Source organism: Uloborus diversus, chromosome 4 (assembly GCF_026930045.1).
Source record: "Uloborus diversus isolate 005 chromosome 4, Udiv.v.3.1, whole genome shotgun sequence".
NCBI classification, from domain to species: Eukaryota; Metazoa; Arthropoda; class Arachnida; order Araneae; family Uloboridae; genus Uloborus; species Uloborus diversus.
Genome location: NC_072734.1, coordinates 16,464,249 through 16,477,870, shown reverse-complemented (window position 1 = coordinate 16,477,870; position 13,622 = coordinate 16,464,249). Strand labels below are relative to the sequence as shown.

General features: G+C 32.8%; 1 protein-coding gene across 1 annotated transcript in view; it reads right to left on the bottom strand.

The window, feature by feature from the left end:
- The window catches only part of LOC129219891 (insulin-like growth factor 2 mRNA-binding protein 1), a 91,376-nt gene extending 82,692 nt beyond the window's left edge, over positions 1-8,684 (bottom strand). The window contains exons 1-2 of the mRNA XM_054854205.1: positions 8,347-8,684; positions 2,132-2,189 (exon numbers count right to left, since the gene is read on the bottom strand). Of these exons, the coding sequence (XP_054710180.1) occupies positions 2,132-2,189; positions 8,347-8,530 (242 nt within the window). The 5' untranslated portion in view covers positions 8,531-8,684. The remainder of the gene's footprint in view (positions 1-2,131; positions 2,190-8,346) is intronic.
- Positions 8,685-13,622: the final 4,938 nt, after the last annotated feature.

The window sequence follows — 13,622 nt, the reverse complement described above, 5'->3', positions numbered from 1 at the left end:
AGTTCTGTGACCATTAATGAATGATGAGTCTCTGAAACTATTTGTTCATTTCTTTCAGGATATTTTGTTTAAAAACTAAAGCTATGAGCAGTGAGAATGAGGAAAGGTTTCACCAAGGTATCTTCACAAAGGAACGCAGATATCAGGGTCATTGGGCTGAGTTAATGCTCATCAAATGCTGCTGAACTATTACAAGAGGTGAAGAGATTGTCCTTTGACGTACAAAAAGCAATCGAAAATGAAGCGTTTACATAAATAAGCCAAAAGCAACCGCTGCTTTCCAAAATAAGTTGACGTGTAAGTTAACCACTCACGGTGCACTACTTGAGTGGTCAACTTACAGAGGTTGATTTATATGATAAGGGCTAATTTCGTGCCTGAAAAAAGTGGTCAACTTACAAGGGTGGTCAACTTTACAGATTTTACTGTATAAGCATTGTTTAATAAAACAGGACCTATTTAATAACTTATTGCATAGGACTTTTTTCCCCTTTTTAACAATACCTTTAAATTAATGTGCGGCTGATGTGCATCTTTCTCCAGTGTGCTTTTATGTATCTTGAAAACAAGAGCTAATTTCAAAAATTTACTACCATATTTGTTTTTCTCGACCCAATATTAGTAGGAATTTACTATTTAAAAATTAGGATGCAGACAAAATGTTTATTCTGTTGAGTAGTGTTATGAGTATTTCACAAATAAAAGTGATTTCCAGTTAAAATTACAACTTTTTTTACTTTTAAATTTTAATGCGTTAATCCGATGTGTTAAATGAATTTTAAAAATAATTTGGTAATAAACTTTCAGCGTATTGGTTGTGATAGTATATTTAACGTTTACCATGTTAAACTTTATTAATCACTCAAAACGACAAGTGATGATTAAGTTTAAAAAAAAAGGAGGGGGGGGGGGAATGATGGACTAAAAAAAAATTCTATATACAGTTTCAAGCAGAGTACAGCATGTATTCTCAGACAATAGGTCAGATCAAGTTTTCACCTTGTTTTCTAGGTTGAAATGAGGTGGCATAAAGTTGTACCCAGTAGAAGTATAACTATGGGTCACATGGAAAGAATTCCCTTTCTTTCTATCTTAGATTTTTAAACATTTCATTCGAAAGAGATGTGTAGCTACCATTGTAAAGTCTTCAAATTTCCATTGAAAACATCGAAAAGTGGTCCATAGTTGGACCATTTTACGGCACTAATTGAAATTTTGGCTTTTTTGACTTGATTTGAAAATTGTAAGTATCAAACTTTGTGTTTAAATAATTATTATCAGTTTCAATAATATTTGCAAAAAAAAAAAAAAAAAATCAAACAGCATAGAAAGATTGAAGAAACCATATTGGTTTCTAAGAGAAGGTAAGTCATTTAAAATCCAAATATTTCAATTCCATCTCTAAGAAATCACAGATTGAACATTTTGGCAATACATTCTGTTTAAACACTTCTTATGAATGCTTGTAAGAATTCATTTCTTAATTAAGTGGATAGATATATTATATTAATAAAATCAAACATGCTCATACAAGTTCCCCAAATGTTATGTGGAACATAACACCCAGGTAAATGTCTTAAATCAGTCACTGATTCACTTAAAAAATATTAGAAAACGAATGAGGAACCTGTTGGATATTGAACCTGAACTACAGTGGGATTGCTGCACTAAATTACAATTGAAGAATTTCCTATTATTTATGATTCAAAAATTGAAATTGTCCAATGTCTAATTCTCTTAAAGGCTCATTTGTTTTCGTTGTAACCACTTTCAAAATGCACATTGCACACAAATGCATTTCACAGAAAGTTCCCATACCTAATAGAGAATTATTTAACTTTCTGAAATAGTAGATAACATTTTTGGTTATCAAGATAAAAAAAAAACATAAGGCTTAGCAGTTTCCAGGATCCTTTTAGCACAAACTAAAATGTCATACATCCCTCCAAACAAACTCTTACAATGTCAATTCTTATGTACAGATGAACCTTTAATAACTATAGAAATTAACATACATATTCTTTAAAATTTTGCGAAAAATTTTCACTTTACATTTATCATGACAGAAAAACAATCATGAAATCAGTTATTCAGATAAATTTGAAGTTTTGAAAGACGAAAAAATGCTAACCTGCGATTCTGTGGCAGAGACGGTTCCACCAGCAATTGGGAACCCATTATTTCACAGCCTGGAATAAAGATGAAATAGGTTATGAGATTTACAAAATGCTTAATAAGATTTTTAAAACTTAAAGTATGGAAAATTTAGCACATGACATTTAAAAGTTTAGCTACATTTGGTTTGTTTTGAAATAATTTTACAAGCCAATAATACGTGAACAATTACACTTATAAGAAACCAAGAATGTTTTCTAGCCGAAAGTTAATTTGCTAGATTTTCTGAATGTTAAACTCAATTTGAACATACTTTTACCATTTCCTTTTTTACACATGAAAAATGCTATATGAAAATGATTAGCTAATACTGGAACACTATTAGCATTAGGTAGATAAATCTGCAATTTCCAACATTTATTCAAGTAGAAAGATTCTAAATGACTAAATTTTTTTTTCTTGAAGTTTTACTAATTGTAAACAAGTATGAAAAGATTGAGTACTAAAATGACATTTAAAGCAAAGATTAAAGTCACATATTCACTTGAATTATCTTTAAAATTACAACTGGTAACTAGTAAAACTATGAAATCAGTTGTATAGGATTTGTAAGCCATGACCTCCTCATAGGCCATTTGAAATTTTTAGTAAAGGATATTTGTGTAGGTCTTTACTTTTGTTTAGCGAGTATTGTGTTCTAGAGAAGGAATTAGCATTGTAGTTGAGGAGTGCACCATTCTGCCCTGCTAAGCACAAATGTGGTATCTGCAGTGGAGCTTAAAATAGCCGAGCTCACAAGTAACTTTTGTATTTCACAGATAACTGCTCCAGTTTCCAAAAATTCACTGTTTACATGTAAAAATAGGCTTATGCGGATTTACGGGGGTGCCAGAGGGTGCGCTGCACCCCTAAGATTTTATCAGATTTTCAAAAAAATTTAATGAAGTATATTTTATCAAGAAAAAATATTTTTTTTTCATCAGGAAGTTTGTGAAACAACTTACATTTTTCTACAGCTAGTAAATTTACTTGAAAGCAAACCCAAAAATACAATATGCAGTTTATTAAGTGACCTGTTTGAGAGAGAAATTGCGCAATGTTTTAAGAAGTATTTTTATCCATTAAAGTCCATTTAAAGATAATAATTACATGCATCAAATTAACACATTTCCTTATTTATTACTCAGTATTGTATTATTGTATACTATGTAAAATGAGTATTTATTGGTATATCATTACAATTTCCTCTTGTTTGAAACCATGGCTAATTAAGTCAAAAATACGACTAATGTAAAACTTCTTCATAAACGATAAAAACTGTTCCGAAAAAAGACTTCTTGTATCTCCTGAGGAATACCCCCCCCCCCCCTCCAGAGCTGCCACTGAGTTCCGCTACTAAAATTAGTTGCTTTAGGGGCCCTTTAATATGAAAAAAGGCTCCAAAATAGTTACTAGAGGCAGAAAATTATTTACCAAAAAATTCTCCCACTTTCAAAAAATAGCATTTGGACCATTCTTCAAAAGTAACTTTTCTCTCGCACATCTTTTACACTAAAAACTTTAAAACTAATTCAACAATGTTTTTTAATTTCATCAAACATATATCTACTTAAACTTGCCAACAGTTTTTTAAAAATAATTTTTATTTTAATATATTTTTTTTTTTTTGGTTCACAACCGTGAATTCTCACCTTCATAGCATGTCACATCTGGTGTGACATGGTTCGGATAACTTATTTACTTAAAAGTATATACTTATGTAATTCCTTTCACAAGTGTCTCAAATACTATGTTTAAGTACATTTAACTTTTTAATATTATTTTTTAGTAGGATAAGGAATTACATCACAAATTCTCACCTCTGTTACCCAAGAACAAAATGTCATTTCTCATTAACATATGGCAATAATGACATCACATTTTATTTCCCATCATAGAAAGGAGCCCCCTCGTTTACGATAGACCGAGGCAAGTCTACACGGATTTTTTCAATGAATTTTCCAATTTTTATTTTTTAACTTAGGAAGTTTTAGGGACATTGCGGTTTTATGAAGCAGCGAAAGGTGGTTCTGATAGTGTTTTGAACATAATGTCTTATCATCGCTAAAATAAAGCCAATTTATTACAGCCTGAATAATGTATAAAGTTGAAGCTGAAGGGGCATGAAGACAATATTAGATTGTTACGAGTTCAGCCTCTTCAAGAAATTCTTTAAATGACAACAGTTCTAGAGAAAACACAGCTTTATTTACAACTATGTACAAGGAATATCGTTAGCAACTGGTAAATTAACCATAGCAATTAAACATCAATTAACACCATAAATTCAACGGACACACACACGTATGTACATCGAAATATGCAAAAACACAGCGCAAAGGCAAATACACACCTTTTCAGCTCACAGCTCAGACCAGTCTCCCTTTGAACATGCAGCATGGCTATTTATAAACCTCGAAAGAGAGCTCTCAAATATTCCAGAAAATCCTACACCGTTCTACCTCTTTCTCATACTTTCTTTTTAATCCATTCTCAAATCTCATCCTTCAGAAATGGGGGGCGGGACCGTATACTTCATTTGGATGTAAGGGGGTTGCATTTTCATTATAAGAAACTATTTACAGGCTACGTTACTAAGACAATTTCAGAAAGATAAAAACGTCAAATTCGGCCAGATTACAACAAATTAATCATGAAAATAATTACTATTTACAAAATTTGTAACATTATGATTGTAAGGTATAAGATACAAATGTGTAACTTAATAATTAAATGGTAATTTAAGTAGACATCACTCACAGCAGTGGGGATAAACCTATACCTGGAGCAAATTTTTCCTAAACAACCTTTGAAAAAGAAAACTTTAAAAAACATTTTCCAAACTTTAGCCCAACCCTTTTGAATAAACACTAGAGAAACCAGTACTGACCCATTCCGGTCTAATTTCTCATTTTCCGACTGTTAATTAAATAAAATACTGACTGTATAAAAAGAGCAAGAAGCACCGCATTCGTGATATTTCCTATCGAGAGAAAATTAGCTTTTGTTTTCAAAAAATGAATGTATAATTTAGATACAAGTAATTAAACCCCAAAAAAGTCAGTAAAGAAGTAGTAGTGGAAACAACTTTCTTTGGAAATTGCGTTTGCAAAAACTAACCCTTTAACAAAAATCGCACTTGTAAAAACGATATCTTAAAAAAAAAAAATAATCGCGATTGCAAAACCAAAACTTTGTATAAAAATATGAACATTACATTTCTAGTCTTTAATTTTTATTACATTTCATTTTTCCTCTTTTTAAAACCATTGTTTTCAAAAATTAAACTCTGTTAAACATTCCTTCCCCCCCCCCCCCCCCGCACCTGGGGGGATAAACTTATATGCGATTTTTCTTCCTTTTTTTAAACAATTTTTTCTCCTAGGAGAAAAAAGAAAACCATGTGTTTTTACATTTTAGTTTCATTTACTAAAATAGTAGCCTTTAACAATTGATTGCAAAATAGTTGTTTATACCCATATTTTGACTAAAATAGTAGCCCTAGTAGCCTTTCTGTCAAAGTTCCTTAATCGCCATTGGCAGCCTTGTCCCCCCCCCTCCCTTGTATTGTTGCACCCCCAGAATTCTATGTGACTAGTACACCCAGCACTGGATAAAAACTGCATTTACTCTAGAATGAAGCAGAATAAAGAAAAATCCACACCAGAATTTAAAGCTGGTTATTTGCGGGTGGAAAGTGTCCATGCAAACACAGCTAATGAGAAATTTATGATTAAAGTTTTACAACTCTTTCTATGATTGTGACTAAACTTTATGTTCAACTCCCCGTAGCCTTTCGTAAACAATTAATCTAACCTTCTTTAAACTTCACTCTCTCGTTTCAATATCTTATCCACAAGAATCTATTAAAATATATAGCTGAATGTTTTTTACATTACCTTTAAAACTAAACATCAAAACTTAAATATTTAAAAAAAAAAACAATCAAAAAACACTTGAACTTTGTATGTACCTAGAAAACCAAAAACCTTAATGCTTTATAAAACTTCTTTTAAATAGAACCCTTTTATCTGAAAGCGCACTGCCCTTTTTATGTCTGGGGGAAAACCCCAGGAGGTTCCCTCTGGGCATTTTGTTCTGAAATTGAAATCAATTTTAGGTTATAGTGCTTATAAAAGGGTTACGGAGCTTTCCCACAAAACTTTCAAAAGTGAAATTTTTAAGGGAACGGCGAAAGTTCGAAGGCTTTGTCTGGCAATTTTTTGATAGTTAAATTTGAGATACAATTGAGGCGTAGATGCAAGAACTAAGAACCAGGTAAGCCCAGACGCACTCATTTTCATTAAGTTGACCAACAAATATTATCAGTGTCCGGTAGAAAGTTAATATCTTTCCCACATTATCATAAGCAGAGGTCTGATCTTACATTTGTGTCCTGTTGTTGCACATCAGAACTTCTAGACTATCGGCCACACACAAAAATGAATTTAAAAAAAAGTTTTGACTGAACTGGTTTTTGCATCAAAGTCATCAATTGTAGACCTAAGACTAATATCGTTGATGACTTTAGGACTACAAAGTGACCTCATACCTGATTACAACTAATGCATCTAAAAAAAAAGAAACCTTGTACCCTCCCCCAGCCCCCCCCGGAACTCACTCCTAAATCCACCTGTATTCAGGAGCTCTCTTCTAAGTCGAAACTGTGTCCTGTTTCAGATTCAGTTTATCGTAGTCCAGACTTGCTTTCCCGTATGCAATTTGGAGATTAAAATACTCTTATGACGATAATTTACAATAGACCAATGAAAAATCTTGCCAACTGACAGCATTTAGTTGAATCTGTCACAACCAGGGGCGTACACAGAAATTTTGGGGGCACGTCACCAATGATTTTTACGAGCCCCCCCCCCCTACATATATTTCACCCCTCGTTTAAAAAATCTCGGACCTTCTTCCGGCTTGGAATTTCTTTCCTTTTTTCGAACTTGGTCCTAACAGAACTTCTCATATGAACTAGTTTAAGATTTACCCCCTTCAAAAACTTTTAGAAAGCTTTTATTACTAGTTAAATAATTTTGACTTTAAAGTTTTACAATACATTCTCAATTTAAAATGTTTTGCAATTTTCACAAAATGCATTTTTAAATACTCAAGTAAATAACGTGCAATGAACAAATCTTGTTTCAGAGCCCACACTAGGGATTTTAAATTGTTATAGCCTAGCAAATCAACCAAATTTTAAAAGTCTTAGCTAAAGGCTCATTGTAAGAAGTTTTAAACAATTTTTTTAATAGAAAATTTTATTTAGAGAGCAAAGAATAATTTTACTAGACATAAAATTCCAATCCTCAGTTATTTTTTTAAGATGCAGCACAAACCTAAATTAAATAAGCCACTTATTTGGCAGTAATTGTATCTCCTTAATAGAAGCTTTAACAATATTTTGAGGATCAGAGGAAATTTGAGAATTTTCTATCAGCCAAATCAGAGTTTGTTTTGCCAAGTTTACGATTTAAAGTTTTGAATGCTCAACATGGGCTCCAAGTCTTAATGTACCTGAATTCAGAGCTCATAATAGATAAGATTTTTTAAAGATCCTGATAATCCTGTTATACATCTCATACAAATACAGCACATTCTTATAATTTTTCAACATGACGTAATTTTGAATCATTTGATGTATCAAAGCGTGATAGCCAATACATCCAAGGCCCATCATTTAGGGAGGACAAAGAGGTCAATTGAGCCCTTGCAACTTTGAGAAATTACTGTATTTATATGCAAGTGGGCATAATTTATGTTGTTTTCTTGTATAATTTGCATCCAGTACCCTTTGATTACAGAATACTGGCTATCAGGGATCGCTTAAAATTGTTTACACTTTACACAATCAGTTTCGAAGGTGCTGCACACAGAACTTAAACCTATCAATCATTATAAAAAAGATTCAAATGCGTCAAAACAAAAAATGAAATCTTAGACCATCATAAACTTATTGATGACATATTAATAGATAAGATCATTATGAGATTCTTGGACTCTGAATCGAAACACGGTATCTGGGCAATTGCAGTAATAAAATTATTTTATTCATGCTCGATTACGATCACTCTTCATTCCATTACGAAATTACGAGCCGATCGCCGAAATTGAAATAAAAACAGACATTTAAATTTGTTACACACAGGAAGAATCAATTTATAAATAAGAAAAATGAAACGAACATACCATTTAATACATCAATAACATTTTCCATGGGCACATGTTCCGGCAAATCTACTAAAGCATAAGTTTTTCGCAACATAATATCAATGGGAGTAACGCCCGTCCTCTGTTGGATTAATTCAACTAGATTTTCCCCGTTCATTTCAAGCGGTAAATTCGCTATATATAACTTTTTCTGAGGATTCATGTCGTTTTTATTCAATAAGCGAGTAAATAAAGCTTCTAAATATAAAAATCAAACGTAATAAAATAAACGTTAAACAATAAAATCAAAAAAACAAAATTAAAAATAGGGTAGGTTAAATCACCCCGTCTGCTTCTATCGTAAACGCAGATTTCCCACGTGTTCTTCAGCTGTCACGTGATCCTGCCGGTTAATGAGAGGAAGGAAGTGATTTAAAAAAATAAATAAAATAAGTGGAATTTAAAAAGTCATTCAGCCTGCATTAATCATAAGAAATAAAACTCTTAATAAATAAAGCTTAAAACAGAGATCTAAACCGTAGTTTCTTGCCGGAAGTTACTGTTCAAGTACTCATTTCATTATTAAATGGGAAGTACAAGAAAAATTAAATGGGAATTTGCTAGAAATAAAAACTGCTCGATTTCGCATGGAATAAAAAAATATTTCGCTTCACTCATTCTCCAGACATGAAAGTGCCCCTACCGTGCCAAAATTCTTTCCCTTAAGTAATAACAGGTATTGAACAAGGAGTGCGATTAGGCCTCCATAAAATGGGAATCACACGATGGTGAAATTCATCAGCAAACTTTCGTGCATAATAAATGCGAAACAAGCAAATTCCATTAATTTAAATTTACATTGCGATTGATTGCTCGTCATCCAAAGATACGAAAAGTACAAACAAGATATTTTATTTCTGTTCTGTGTCTATTTTACTAATAGGATAACAAACGTTTGCGTCTCGCGCGTCCCAAACTCGAAAGTATTTAATGTTCATTTCGAAATCACTACTGTTTGACCGCGGACTGTATGGAATTGGCAAACATCCAGTTAAGGCGATTCCATCTGAACGAGGGGAAAAATAAAAATTTTATGCGCGCATTCCGCTTATTTGAATGAGACTTTGCTTAATTTAGAGGCTAACATACATCTGCAAAATCTGACATCCCTGAAAACTAATAGATTGGTCCATTTCCGCGTGTAAACCGGATGTTTGCCTTTCCATACAATCCGTGGTTAGACAGTATGTCTAATTACAATAATTAGAGTTATTAATTCAATACTTTTAAATTACTATAAAGTTGTTCAAAGCAAACTGGTCTGTTCAAAGCAAGCTTCTACTTGGTAGTCAATCTTATTTTGAAATTATATAGTCGTCTTAACGCGAGAAATGAGTGCAGAGAAGAGTTTATCAATTCTCAACCCCCCTCCCCTCAGAACCCTTGATTTCTAGTCATATTACCGTTCTAGAAGGATTATAGGAAAGCTATTTATAAAGATTTGGTGTCACAGTTCAGTCGCAAAGCCGGGGGAAGAGGAGGGGCCGCGGGTGCCGGACTCTTCCCGAAATGTTCGATCAATTCAAGTATTGCGAATCCAATACTGTCAACCTTTCTTCGCGAGACCAAAAAGAGCTTACAATATTGCTTTATAAGGATAAATTTCGAATAATTCAAGAGGTTTTTAAAACCTGTGTTGAAAATTTACCGCCGGGAAGACCCAAGGAACCCTCTCACTTCCCCTAACGTCAAAAAACAGCCTAAAAGAAAATTTCAGGACTCCATTTTGAAAAATGCCCCCCCCCCCCTGAACTTGTGTCAACTTTAAGATAAAATTCAAAATTGTGCTTTTGATACTTCAATAACGAAGAGTGACTGGACTTCGAGTCCTGAATTGTCTACTGAAGTCATCAAAGACAATCAATCTATCAAATGTGCTTTCAGGACTACAATTTCAAAAAATTTCCGAGGGAGGTTCCTCGAGACTCACGCTCTCTTAAACGTTGCTATCAAAGACTGCCTGAAATAGTTCTTATGAATTAAATTTCGAAGATATTCGGGGGAAAATCTCCGAATACAGCAGCAGTTGAAATAATCAGGGGGCTACGGGGGAAGAAACTGCATTTTGTGATAAAATTTTGAAACTTGGCATGTTGGTATACAGTGCATATACAAATATTTTAGGAAGGGGAGGCATTCCACCCCAACCTCCCCCCTAACGGCCATTTTTGGTCCAAAACCAAAAATAGCGATTAAAAAAATATTTTAATTTTTTTAATCATTGGTTGTATCACTCCATAAATGTTAATTATATTTTTTACCGTTTGAAGCTCCATTAAAAGTAATTTCAGAAATAACTTCACAAAAAGTTATAAAATAAAGTTTAAAAAAATCAATATTTTTGAATTGTAAATTCTGACGTGAATTTTCCCCCCGCGAAACATAATTACTGGTTTCTGAATTTAAAGATACAGTAAAACCTGTAAAGTTGACCACCTTTGTAAGTTGACCACCTGTCTATGTTGACCGCTTTTGTCAGGAACGGAATTAGTCCTATCTTATATAATAAAGGAAAACCTCTGTAACTTGACCACCTCTCTATCTTGACCACCTGTATCTTGACCACTAATGAACACCAAATTTGGTTTGAAGTATTGTAAAAAGCCCTTTGTAAGTTGACCACTTGGTTTATTTTTTAAAATTTTATTTAACAAATTATTATTATTTTTTATAGCTTTCCAAGAAGATTTTTGATGCCAGACCAGCATTTTACCAACTAAATAAAACAGCAGCATAACTAAACCTCCTTTTGAGTTTAACCACATCTGAAAACTACTGAACCCTTTTATTCTCCAAACTTGTTTTTCTTTTGCTGTTCTATTTAAGATTGAATTTTGTACTCTCTGTTCAATGAAAACATGTGTCAATAGAAAACTATTTTTTTTTCCAGTTGCAATATTTTGTGGCAACAATGGAATTGTGCTAAAGAGTAAAGTTACTTGCATTGCAGTATTTCTGGTGCAAAGAGTTAAGAGATAGGACATTTTCATTTTCAACTGCTTTTTTGAACTATGAGAGTCCAGCTTGTTGCTCTTTGTGTTATAGTTTTACATAAAATGGCTTCAAAAAGAAAGTTAGTTGAACTTGAGATTGATGAAATATTAAAATTAATTGAAAAGGGAGAAATCCGGAGAAAATTAGCTGGGGCACATATGGAATTTCCAAAAACTAGTCTAATGAGTGCACCAAACGTTAATAAGGAGTTGTTTTGTTGAAAAGTAGATCATCATGAGGTTATAAATGTATATGAGAAAAAAATAAAACGAAACATTTGTAATTTTTGATTAGTCATGAGTTTTTAGGAACTATTAATATCAAATGAGTAACTTTTCATAAACAATAAGACTTTTTTTGATCAATTTACTGAAATTTTAATTTTGCATGACACATTATACATCATTCTGGGAAAATAATCTCTAAAAATATTTGAATAACATTTTAAATTATTGCTTCAAAGTAATACTAAACAATGAAAGTGAGTTGAACAGAAAGAGTAAGGGTCAATTAATCAAAAAAATGAATACATAGAGCAAGGAATGACAAAAAAAAAAAAAATCATTACCCCCTTTATAAGTTGACCACCTGTCTAAGTTGACCACCAAAGTACTGCACCGCAAGTGGTCAACTTACACAGGTTTCACTGTACATTTAATTAGAGTTATATCAAAGTAGGGTTCCAGTTATTCGAATTCTAATTGTACGAACTGTCCAATTATCTGGCCATGATGCACCTCGTTTGTTATGACTGAGCATGCATAATCGAAACTATTTCCAAAGGGTATAAGAGAATAAGGACTTGAAGGAAAATTAGTGAAATTAATGTCAAAACTACATAATTCTAATGGAAAGAAATTTAAAGTTCGAATTCAAAATTTTTTCTTCTTTTTACTATTATTACAATTGTTGCTGCTGTTAATTCTCCGTTACCCGATTGATCGCTAGTAAGCTTTTACTCATTTTATGAGGGAAAAAATATACCTGAAGTGTATAATGAAATGTCTAACTACTTACAAAAAGATTCACATCGATCAATCCGAGAAAGAAAGCAGCATCCCGATGTTCAAATTTTGGAGCACCGTATTAAAGCTGAGGCTTTTAATGTTAATTGTTTATTAGATCACACCTTTCAACCAACTTTAATATTTTTACTGAAACTTTGAAGGAGTATGTTCTGTGTTTTTTCCCAATTTATCTCTATACTAAACGATGTACATATACCTTTTACTAATTATGCTCGATGGCAACCAGTTTTCATAAAAGATCTCCTTTAATCCACAAACCTTCCAGAAGTACACAAAGCCTTCGAAGAAAGAATGTTGTAGAAAACACAATGAACGTGTTTTCTGTAGTTGCATTCGAACATGCTTACAAGCAAAACAATGTGGTGGTGAAAGGAGACGGGGGTATAATTGGTGTATCACAGACCCAAGTGCGTTAAGAAGATGGATGTTGGTTGGTCTTGAAGTTATCGATTTAGTTACACATTTTTAAAAAATTACCTCGACTCATTTAAAGAAACGTGCGCAATGAAGAAACGTTAAGTTTCCAAAGCCTGTTTTCAAGAAAGGTCTTGAAGAGGAATATCTGAACATGGAAATCCATTTTTAGAAGCGTCGAAAGAATTGTTCTCATTCAAGATGAATATAACAGTAGATTAAGAATGTGGAGCAACTCATGAAGATTGGACAAGTTGGGAGAAAAACAGTTACAGCAAATTCATAGAGAAAAAAGAATTGTGACTCAAAAGTCGCTTCATATTCACGGGTAGGAAAAAAACTTTAGTATTTCATTTTTACAGAAAAACCAGTAAGTCTTTTTAATGAAAAGATTAAAATTCGATGCAGATTCATTTTCAAAGCTTTTTATTGTTTGCAATATCGTACATTTAAACCTGGAAGAATTTCTCCTCTATGAAAATCAACCTCACACTCCATCGACTTCAATAAATGGAGCTCAGTCTAGTCATTAATTAACATTCCTGCTCAATAAAAGTATTCCTACTGATGAAGACTACTCGAGAGAAGACGAAAACGAGTTGAGAAGGGTTGCTGAAGATGAAACTGATGAATGCTAATTTTTTAGAAAAAGTGCAGAGATACATCGTAATCGATGCCATTGTCTATATGATGGTTCTTTCATCGTTCATATAAAACGACCTAGGTCCGAAAGTGTTTTTGTTGGAGTATTTGAAGTCTATTCAGGATACAGATGCAAGACATACAAGAGGTATGCGGGAAAGATATCATTTTGGAGAA